The 11,232-nt window shown below is 40.5% G+C and overlaps 1 protein-coding gene across 1 annotated transcript; it reads left to right on the top strand.

Moving 5' to 3' along the window:
- Nucleotides 1–9,031: 9,031 nt before the first annotated feature.
- On the top strand, nt 9,032–10,384 carry PPY (pancreatic polypeptide). Its single transcript, XM_023504086.2, has 3 exons — nt 9,032–9,207; nt 9,786–9,870; nt 10,217–10,384. The coding sequence occupies exons 1-2, from the start codon at nt 9,032–9,034 to the stop codon at nt 9,844–9,846; spliced, it is 237 nt and encodes a 78-aa protein (XP_023359854.2). The 3' UTR covers nt 9,847–9,870; nt 10,217–10,384.
- The last annotated feature ends 848 nt before the right edge of the window (nt 10,385–11,232 follow it).

Below are 11,232 nucleotides of genomic sequence, written 5' to 3'. Positions count from 1 at the left end.
TTTCTCTCTGGATGCTTGTAATATTTTTGCTTTGACTTTAGAGTTGTGGAATTTATCTGTAACATTACTTGGAGGTTTTGTGTTGTGATCTCTTTCTGGAATTGATTGGTAGAGTCTTTCAGTTACTATTTTACCTTCTGGATCCAAGATATCAGGATAGTTTTCCTTGATCATTTCTTGAATATGATGCCAAGCCATTTTTTAAAATCATGGCTTTGTGGTAGCTCAATAATTCTTGAAATGATCTCTCCTCAATTTCTTTTCCAAGTTACTCACTTTTCCGAGGAGATATTTCACATTTTCCTCTAATTTTTTCATTCTTTGATTTTGTCCCTTGTCATCTCATGGAATTTTTAACTTTATCTTGCCCAGTTTTAATTTTTAAGGAATTACTTTCCTCCGTGAATTTTTGCACTTCTTTTCCTGCATGTCCAAGTCAGCTTTTTAATGAGGTAGATTCTTCAGTGAATTTTTGTGTCTCTTTTCCCTTTGAGCCAAGCCTGTTCTTCTTTTTAATTATTATTTTCTTCAATATTTTTGTGCAGCTTTTTCGAAAGTGTTGATTCTCTTTTCAAAATTTTTATATCACTATTTCTTTTCCTAATTTTTCTTCTACCACTCTTATATTTTCTTTTACTCTTCCAGAAATTATTGTTGGGCTTGTGTCCATTTAAAATTTTTCTTTGAGGTTTTGGTTATACAAATTTTCATGCAGTATCACCTTCTTCATGGTGTTCTGGTCTTCGTTGTTATGTTTGTTTGTTGATAATATTCTCATATATTTTTGGACTATGAATTTTATGTTAAAGTTGGACTGTGTTCATCTGGGGGCAGAGAGGAACCCACTCTTCCAGCTTCAGGCTTTTTTTATGCTGCTCTTTTCAGAGTAGTTTTGGCTGGGGGTGAGGAGGACTGGAAGTTTTTGGTGCTTTCGAGGTGGTGTCTAATCCAGAGAGAGGTGTGGTTACTGTTCTTCAGGTCTCCATTCTGGTCTTTCCCCAGGCAGGGCCACCTACCCCTTGTAGTTGCAAATACTCACTAGCACTCCTCTTGGTCCTAGAACTGTGAGAAGGATCCCCGCTCTCCTGGAACTGACCACATACGCTCTTCTTGTCATGGACGTGCAACTTAGACTGTGTATGTGCAACAGGATTGCCAGTCAGTGCTGGCTATTCCCAAAGCCAGCACCAGGTCCCCTGTAATCACTGTCTGACCAGTTGTCTGACTCCCTGATCATCTCTGGGCTGAGAGCTCCCAAAGCTGCTTCTGCTGTTGCTGCCACTGGATGTTTGTGCTCTGGACAGGGCTCCACCCTGGAAGTCTTCAGACCTTCCAAGTTTTTTCAGGCCAAAAAAATATCCACCCTTATCTTTTGTTGGCCCTGCCATTGTGAAATCTGATATGAGGCAGCATTCTAGAGTTGTTGGGAAGGGAATGTTGAGAGCGGTCAGCTTAGTTGCTGCCTCTAATCTGTCATTTTAGGTCCCAACCTCTTGGTCTCACACAGTGTCCATCTCAGGATTAGCATTTGGTCACCTACAGTCAGGAAGGAATTCCAAGGCAGAAGAGGCAAGTGGGTTTTGAGATGCCATTTCAAGCTCATACAGGCCAGCATTTGCACTGGCTGCCATGTTTGAGCAGGTTGTCATTCTTGCTGGGTTAGGGAGGATACCATTCCAATGAGAAGTTTGAAGAGTCCAGAGGAGAATAATCACATTATATCATAAAAAGTATAGTAACATTTACTGTATTTACATAGTGCCTGAATTTTGTAAAGCACTTGAAAAATTATCGTAATTTCTCTTCACAACAAGCCTGAGAAATAGATGCTATGGTTATGCCTATTTTACATGTAACTCATTTTACACAGTTGAGGAAATTGAGAAAGACAGAAGGAATTTGCTCAGGCTCATACAGCTATTTACGCAGACAGCATTTGAACTCAGGTCTTTTTTAGTCCAGACCCAATGCCCTATATATCTATTTTAGCAGATGGCACAGGGGATAGGGAGAATTCTGGGCCTGAAGTAATTAAGAATAAGCTCAGATGTAGCCTTGTATACTTAGTAGGTATGTGTCCGTAGGCAGTTAATTAATTTCTGCTTGTCTCAGTTTCTCTTAATGTGAAATGGGGGATATTAATAAGAGCATTGCCTTCCCAGACTTGTTGTAAGGATCAAATGGGATGATATCTGTAAAAAAAAAAAAAAAAAAAAAAAAAAAAAAAAAAAAAAAAAACTTAGCACAGTTCCTTGCACAAACTGGGCTTTTAATAAATATTTATTGCCTTGCCTTTCCCTATTTTGCCACTTACTAAGCCTAGAGGATTGGGGTCAATTTCTTAAAAACCAGCTTCAAACTACATCAAATCAAGTCCTTCCCATTGTATAATGTCCTCCCTTTTGTACTGTATCCCAGACATTTTCTTTTCTTTTCTTTTTTAATAATAGCTTTTTGTTTTTAAAATATATGTAAAGATAGTTTTCAAGATTCATCCTTGCAAAACCTTGTGTTCTAAATTTTTTCTCCCTTCCCCACCCCCTCCACTAGACAGCAAGTAATCTAATCTATAATAAAAATGTGCAATTTTTCTATACATATTCCCACAATTATCATGCTATACAAGAAAAATCAGATAAAAATGAGAAAAAACAAAAAGCAAGCAAACAACAACAAAAAGTGAAAATACTATGTTGTCATCCACATTCATTCCCCAAAGCCCTCTTTCTGGATGCAGATGGCTCTCTCCATCACAAAGTCTATTGGAATTGGTCTGAATCACCTCATGGTCAAAAAGAGCCATCTCTATCAGAATTGATCATCACGCAATCCTATTGGTACTGTGTTCAATGTTTTCTTCATTCTACTCCACTTAGAATCAGTTCATGTAAGTCTCTCCAGGCCTTTCTGAAATCATCCTGCTGGTCATTTCTTACAGACCAATAATATTCCATAACATGCATATAACATTACTTATTCAGCCATTCTCCAAATGATGGGCATCTACTCAGTGCCCAGTTCCTTGACACTACAAAAAGGGCTGCTACAAATATTTTTGTATATGTGGGTTACTGGTTTTTATGATTTCTTTGGGTATAGGCCCAGAGACACTGCTGGATCAAAGGATATGCACAGTTTGATAGTCCTTTGGGTATAGTTCCAAATTACTCTCTAGAATAGTTAGATCAAAAGGAGAACTAGAGATCATTACTGATCACAAAATAGAAAATTTCGATTATACCAAACTGAAAAGTTTTTGTACAAACAAAACTAATGCAGACAAGATTAGAAGGGAAGCAATAAACTGGGAAAATATTTTTACAGTCAAAGGTTCTGATAAAGGCCTCATTTCCAAAATATATAGAGAATTAACTCTAATTTATAAAAAATCAAGGCATTGTCCAATTGAAAAATGGTCAAAGGATATGAACAGACAATTCTCAGATGAAGAAATTGAAACTATTTCTAGTCATATGAAAAGATGCTCCAAGTCATTATTAATCAGAGAAATGCAAATTAAGACAACTCTAAGATACCACTACACACCTGTCAGATTGGCTAAAATGACAGGAAAAAATAATGATGATTGTTGGAGGGGATGCGGGAAAACTGGGACATTGATGCATTGTTGGTGGAGTTGTGAACGAATCCAACCATTTTGGAGAGTAGTTTGGAACTATGCTCAAAAAGTTATCAAACTGTGCATACCCTTTGATCCAGCAGTGTTACTACTGGGATTATATCCCAAAGAGATTATAAAGAAGGGAAAGGGACCTGTATGTGCACGAATGTTTGTGGCAGCCCTTTTTGTAGTGGCTAGAAACTGGAAACTGAATGGATGTCCATCAGTTGGAGAATGGCTGAATAAATTGTGGTATATGAAAATTATGGAATATTACTGTTCTGTAAGAAATGACCAACAGGATGATTTCAGAAAGGCCTGGAGAGACTTACACGAACTGATGCTGAGTGAAATGAGCAGGACCAGGAGATCATTATATACTTCAACAACAATACTATATGATGACCAGTTCTGATGGACCAGGCCATCCTCAGCAACGAGATCAACCAAATCATTTCCAATGGAGCAGTAATGAACTGAACCAGCTACGCCCAGAGAAAGAACTCTGGGAGATGATTAAAAACCATTACATTGAATTCCCAATCCCTATATTTATGCCCACCTGCATTTTTGATTTCCTTCACAAGCTAATTGTACAATATTTCAGAGTCTGATTCTTTTTGTACAGCAAAATAACGTTTTGGTCATGTATACTTATTGTGTATCTAATTTATATTTTAATGTATTTAACATCTACTGGTCATCCTGCCATCTAGGGGAGGGGGGAGGGGGGTAAGAGGTGAAAAATTGGAACAAGAGGTTTGGCAATTGTTAATGCTGTAAAGTTACCCATGCATATAACCTGTAAATAAAAGGCTATTAAAAAAAAAAAAGAATAGTTAGGTCAGTTCCCAATTCCACCAACAATGTATCAGTGTCCCAGTTTTTCCATTTATCATTATCTTATCCTGTCACTTTAGCCAATCTGAGAGTTGTATAGTGGCACCTCAGAGTTGTCTTAATTTGCATATCTCTGATTAATAGTGATTTAGAACATGTTTTCTTATGAATAGAAATGGCTTTAATTTCTTCATCTGAAAATTGTCCATTCATATCCTTTGACCATTTATCAATTGGAGAATGCTTGTATTCTTATAAATGTGAGTCTATTCTCTCTCTATTTGAGACAAGAGGCCTTTAAATAACAGAACCTATGGATGTAAAATCCTCCTCATCCCCAGTTTTCTGCTTCCCTTCTAATCTTGTCTAAATTTATTTTGTTTGTACAAAACCTTTTTAATTTAATATAATCAAAATTACTGATTTTGCTATTCCTTCTCCACAGATCTGAAAGAAAGAAAGAAAATTTGTTGCGTAAAGAGATGCTATAGCATCTCTTTTTATGTCACAATCATGAACCCATTTTGACTTTATCTTGGTATAGAGTGTTAGATGTTGGTCAATGCCTTGTTTCTCTCATACTATTTTTCAATTTTCTCAGAAATTGTTGTCAAATAGTGATTTCTTATTCCAGAAGCTGGGGTCTTGGGGTTTATGAAACATTAGGTTATTATAGCCATTGACTATTGAGTCTTGTGAATCTAACTTATTCTACCGATCAATTCCTCTATTTCTTAGCCAGTAAAAATATTTTTCATGACCGCAGCTTCATGATATATTTTTAGGTCTGGTACAGCTAGGTCAGTTTCATTTGCATTTTTTCATTAATTACCTTGAAAATCTTGATCTTTTGTTATTCCAGGTGAACTTTGTGATTATTTTTTCTTGCTCTGTAAAGTAATTTCTTGGCGGTTTGATTGGTATGGCTCTGAATAAGTCTATTAATTTAGGTAGAATTGTCACTTTTATTATATTAGCTCAGCCTACCCATGAGCACTTGAAATTCTTCTAGTTGTTTAGATCCAGTTGTTTATGTATGTGGAAAATGTTTTGTAATTGTGTTTATATAGTTCCTGATTTTGTTTTGGCAGGTAGACTCCCAAATACTTTTTATTATCTACAGTTATTTTGAATGGAATTTTTCTTTGTATCTTTCACTGCTGAGCTTTGTTGGTAGCATATAGAAATGCTGATGATTTAGATGGATTTATTTGCATCTTGCAAGTTTGCTAAAGTTGGTAATTGTTGTTTGTAGTAGTTTTTTAGTTGATTCTCTAGGATTCTCTAAGTACACATCATATCATCAGCAAAGAGTGATAATTTTGTTTCTTCGTTGCCTACTCTAATTACTTCATTTCTTTTTTTTCTCTTATTGTTAAAGCCAACATTTCTAATACAATATTGCATAGTAGCAGTGATAGTAGGCAACCTTGTTTCACCCCAATCTTATTAGGAATGCTTCTAGTTTATCATCATATGATGCTTGCTGATGGTTTTAAGTTCCTGCTACTGCTCATTTTAAGGAAAATTCCTTTTATTCCCTCTCTGGTGTTTTTAATAGGAATCAATGCTGAACTTTGTCAAATGCCTTTTCTGGAACAATTGAGATTAATTATATGATTTCTGTTAGTTTGGTTATCAGACATTTTCTAAGAATTAACTGAAAATTTGAATTGATACTTATCCTTTAGTTTTAGGCTTCCTCCCCTGAACTGGGCCCTCAATCTTCTTCAGTTTAAAGTTCTCTTGCCTGATTGAGTTGTCAGGCTGGCTTAGTTTGGGCGTTTAGCACTGAGTTAAGGCTCCTCCTCGTGGTGTACTTTTAATACTGCAGGAGTTTGTGTTAACCTGGACCTGGAAAACATGGGAATTCAGACATTTTCATTCAATTCAGTTCCCCAAGAATGTATTAAGTACTTGCACAGTGTTAGTCACTGGGGGTGTCCTCAAGACATCTGTCTAGGAGTTTCATCTTTTTCTTCTTCTTCCCCTTTCTCCTCTGGTTCCTTCTCCCCTTCCTTTCTCCTTTCTCAATGCCTTAACCATTGTTCTTTCTTTCTCCTCTCTATTTCACGTTTCTTCTCCGTTTGGGATGAAGGCCATAAAACAATCCAGTAGCTACTTTTGGCAGCCATAAGAGAGCTTATTGCTTTATGGTGAATCAGTAATGGGATTCTACCTATATTAGTAACCTATGGGGTTCCTGAGAGCCATGAGAGAAGGGAAGTCTACAATCACAGGGAAGAATGAGCAAGCCCTCCTTCCTCTTCTCCCCCAGAGCTACAACCCCTGGATCTGAATCCAGTGACCCTGATGAGGAGAGGAGGCTGGGGGATAACAGTAAGCAGGGTTATTGGGTAGAAAATTGTAAAAATGTCTTCTGTTCCTAGCAGAAGAGACCTTCTTCAGGAGGTTGGTTAGGGTTAGGAGAATGATGTGGTGCCAGAGAGGAGTCCTCTGGATTCAGTTATTGTCCAACAACTGCTTGCCCTTTTCCAGCTGTACCCCGCCATTGGTGGGGTATTGGATGAGGTGATGTTAGAGAAAGGAGAGGGATAATGGTGAGGACGCAGAGACTTTGAGGAGGCAGGCAGGGAGGGAAGAATATAAGAGGGACAGAATGGCTTGTGGGGAAGACCCCATCTGATGTGAGGCACTAGTAGCTCCTGACCCAGGAGACTAGCTCACTATCTTAGACTCCAAGTAAATGGGCACAAGGATGAAGACACTGAGGGGTGGTACTTCTGTCCCTTCAGCGTAATAGACTACTTGGGAAGGAAGGCTTTTGAGAGATTACAATTGGGCATGGGAGGCTGATACAGAGGAAAGAGTCTTGGAACTTAGAGGCTGATGCAAGTTAGGACCAAAGGAGGTTTATATGTAGGAATTTGGTTATAAAGTACCCCTCTACAGAAGGAAGGGATGAGGCTCTGGGTTGGAGGTTTTCCCTTGTGACCTCCAAGGGGCCCAATTCTGACACTAGGTGCCCTGTATACCAGAAAGGAGACATGTCCTAGGTACTCCTGGGGGGTGAGTGGCCAGTCTTTTGGAGGAAGTTTGCCCAAGTATGTACATATACCCCCAAGTATGTGTGACTGTGCATATATATGTCCCTCAGGGTGTGTAGCTGTGTGCCTGTGTTGACGTGTAGCACAAGGGAGGCTGTACCAATACCTAGGACAGGCATTGCAAGCATCCTTTCCTTTAAAAGGTTCCTACAATTTCCCCTTCTGCAGGAAGGTCTCCCTGAAATGAATCATTTGGGGGTATGTACTCCTCCTCCCGGCCCTGATTCTGCCCTTTCTGATTGTCATATGAATCCACTTTCCTTTGCAGGAATTCTCAGCCTTCGGTTGTCCATGTGTCAATCAGTCCTTGCTTTGACCAAGTGAGGGGTTGGTCACCCAGAGCAGAGCCAAAACTAGCAAATGCAGAATGGAGAACAAACTCCATAAAGCAAACCCCAGATGGATTTCGAGACCAATTCACTAGGATACAATTGAGAGTCCTGCCCTGTAGAGGAAGGATGCACAAGGCAGAATGCCAGGACTTTGGGCAGAGTTGCTGGCATTCCTCAAGGCCATTTCAATAGGGAGACTGGTGTCTGAGGGCTTGATGAGCAGGGCCCTCTGGGCGATATTATCTTTGAAAGTGGGCTACCTTGCTGCTTTCTGTTTTAACAAGTTATTCTTGCTCTCTGAGAACTTAGTTCAGTTGTTTCCACTCTGCTTGCTGAAGGGCTGCCAGGAAATGCTGTTGGTGCTCTTTGGATTTCAATGTCCTGGATAAAGACCTAAAATAGTTATGGTTCTACTCCTGAGACAAGGAGTGTGTGTGCAAGAGTCTGTTGTCCCTATAATAGAGGCTCTAGTCGTGTAAGAGGTTTTGGGGAGTGAGGCTGGGTGGGAGCTGGGGGAGAAGAAGAATGAGATATCAGAGGAGTCGGGGACTGGCAGTTCTGCTCTTAGTCTCTTCTTGGAATGATCATTGAGTATCCAGCTAGCCAGGTATTCTCTTGATTCCGAGGCATCTGGAACATTCTTGCATTGCTCCCTCTCTGTTTCTCTTTGTATTGGTCTGTCTCTTGTTCTTCATCTCTCTTTCCCCATCTCTGTGTCTGTCTTTCTTTCTTTGTGTCTCTCTGTCTCTATCTCTGTGTCTGTATTTCTCTCTGTCTCTTTGTCTCTATCTCTCTCTCTCTTCTCTCTGTCTTTGTCTCTCTCTGTGTGTCTGTTTGCATGTATCTTTTTCTGTCTGTGTCTGTGTTTCTCATGTGTCTTTCTCAATTTCTGTTCTTGACTGTCTCTTGCTCATCTCTTTCTTTGTCTCTGTCTCTGACCCTTAACCTTTCTTTATTCTTCTCTTTTCTGTCCCTCCTTTCACCTCTTTCTTCCCTTTCCTTTTTCTCTGTTCTTTTCTGCCTTGCTTTGTTCATTTCTCCTTCATCCTGACATCTCTTTTCTCCTTTCTCTTCTCCTCCCCTCTCCTTTCTTCTTTCTCTCCATTTCTCTTCTGCTTCCTTCCCTGGCCTTCCCTTCTGACTCTTCTCTCTCATCCTTTGTTCCTCAGATGGCTGCCCCTCAATATTGGCTCTCTCTTCTGGTTCTCTCCTGCTGTGTGACTCTCTTGAGTGCTCAGGGGGCTCCTCAGGAGCCAGTTTACCCTGGAGATGATGCTACCCCAGAGGAGATGGCCCGGTATGCTGCTGAGCTCCGAAGATATATCAATAGACTCACCCGGCCCAGGTGCGTAAGTGTCTCTTGGTCAGTAGAGACAGAGCTGGGCTCTCTGGTTCTGCAGAACAGAAATGTGAGATAGTGAAGATAGTACGCTCCTCCTAGACAGGAGGCTAGAAAGGAGAGGCTTTCGGTGGGATGTTGCAAAGGGGTGTGTTGGAAGGGTACTCTTGGAGCTCCTTTCCAACTTTGCAATTCTGGGGATATGTAGACTTTGCTCTTGCACGTATGTGAGCAAATGTGAGCATGGACTCTTTTTCATAGCAGTGAGAACTTCATGTTAATGTGACCACATTTATTCAGACACAGTGGGAAAAAATCCACAAATTCCTATTAATTCTGATCCTGGAGACAAACTACTCGCCTAACAACATACTTCTCTACCATATACACAGTTCAAATCCTAGCTTTCTCTGTCAGATGGGGCCTAGGCTGGAGGGGATCTCTCTGTATGTCTAATGACTATGTCTGAATTTTGTGACATTATATTTGTCTGTGTGTGAGCTAGGTCTTTCCGGGGGGGTGGGGGGTGGGGGAGAGAGTTGGACAGCTCTGGCTCTAGATGCATTTCCCACATTACTCTGCAGGTATGGGAAGAGGGCCGCGGGCCAGAGATTCTATCAGGATGGTGTGGATATCTTGGAGTAGATGGTTCTGCTGTAATATTCCCAGGTACCAAGTGCCCCCAATCTCTGCATTTCTCCAGATTGGGGCAAGGAGGATGGATATAATGTATGTGTGTGTCAGGGAGGGGGAGTGTGAATGCACATATCTGTAGGTTTGTGTGTGTGTGTGTGAACGTGCCCTCCAGAAGTAGGCAATAAAAGGGAATGGGAGAAGGAGGGAGGTTTTGGGGGGGGGTAACAAAGGGCCCTCAGGGTTAGAATCAGGCTGCCTTGGGAAGGAAGATCGGCACAGTCTCTGGAGAAGGGGACAAGGTGTCATGGTAACTGGGAGAGCCTTTGCCTGCCCCTCACCTTTGGCCTGCCCCCCATCTATACCTTCTCTTCTCTTACAGGACACCCCATCAACTGAACTTTCACTGCTCCTGCCTCTCTTGCCTCTCCCTTTATCCAGAGCCCTGTGGCCAGTCCTGGCCCTCACTCCCCTGGTTCCAGCAGAAGCTGAGCCACAGAATTCTATCATCATCCCAGAACCAGGCTTAATAAAACTGAGTCAAAAATCAGTCTCTTTGTCTCTCTGTGGGTTTCTCTTTATAAGGTGATTCCTTCTCATTTACAGAATGATTGCATAGCTATTATCTGATTTGTTCATGATGTAGATCGGGCAGGTAGAATTTCCTATTCTGTATATAATTCCACTGAGACTTATCCATGATAAGATCCTTGCCCATGTTTTTCAATGAAAATATAAGAATTTGGATTTGTGTTTCTGAATGTGCAGATTGTGGGATCTATGAGATGTGGCTTTGGTATAATTGAGGGAATTAAGTGGTATGGGAGGCAGGGGGAGCTGAAGCTTTAGGACTTTAGTAAAACAGGTGATGCCCATGGTGAGGGCATGGTATTGTAAAAGCTGTTCTGAATATTCCAAAAACTGGCTCTAGAACTTCTCGGTACCTTTCTCATGTTCAGGGTGACTGCATAAACAATTGGACAAATCCTGGCCCAGGCCGTAATCAGTTGTATTTTAGTTATTGCAAGAGTCACTGATCCACACAAACAATATAAATGATAAGAAGGAATCAGGAAAGTCATTCTCTATTCACATTTCCCATCCAATTCCAAATACAGACACTCTAAAATATGTCTGAGGTGAAAGAGCCTTTGAGTTAATTTAGTCCCCTTCTCATTTTTTGGAGCTAAGTAACTCAGTAAATCCCTAGAACACTGGATTTGGAGGCAGGAAAGCATAAGTTTAAAGCCCACCTTAGAAACTTACTAGTTCTGTGGTTCCAAAGTAAACCATCTAACCATTCTCAACCTCAGTTTTTGGAGCTGTCAAATTAAGATAATAGTCCCTAGCTCCGAGGTAAGGATGTGAGGATGAAATGAGATAATATTTGTGAAGAGC

Source organism: Sarcophilus harrisii, chromosome 4, assembly GCF_902635505.1.
Source record: "Sarcophilus harrisii chromosome 4, mSarHar1.11, whole genome shotgun sequence".
Lineage (NCBI taxonomy): Eukaryota > Metazoa > Chordata > Mammalia > Dasyuromorphia > Dasyuridae > Sarcophilus > Sarcophilus harrisii.
This window is presented reverse-complemented; position numbering and strand designations above follow the sequence as displayed.

What these genes read in the sequence shown, in the direction of transcription:
- PPY (XM_023504086.2), top strand. Translation starts at nt 9,032, where the DNA reads ATGGCTGCCCCTCAATATTGGCTCTCTCTTCTGGTTCTCTCCTGCTGT. An exon ending in AATAGACTCACCCGGCCCAG is followed by an intron (nt 9,208 to 9,785) that starts GTGCGTAAGTGT and finishes ATTACTCTGCAG; the next exon opens with GTATGGGAAGAGGGCCGCGG.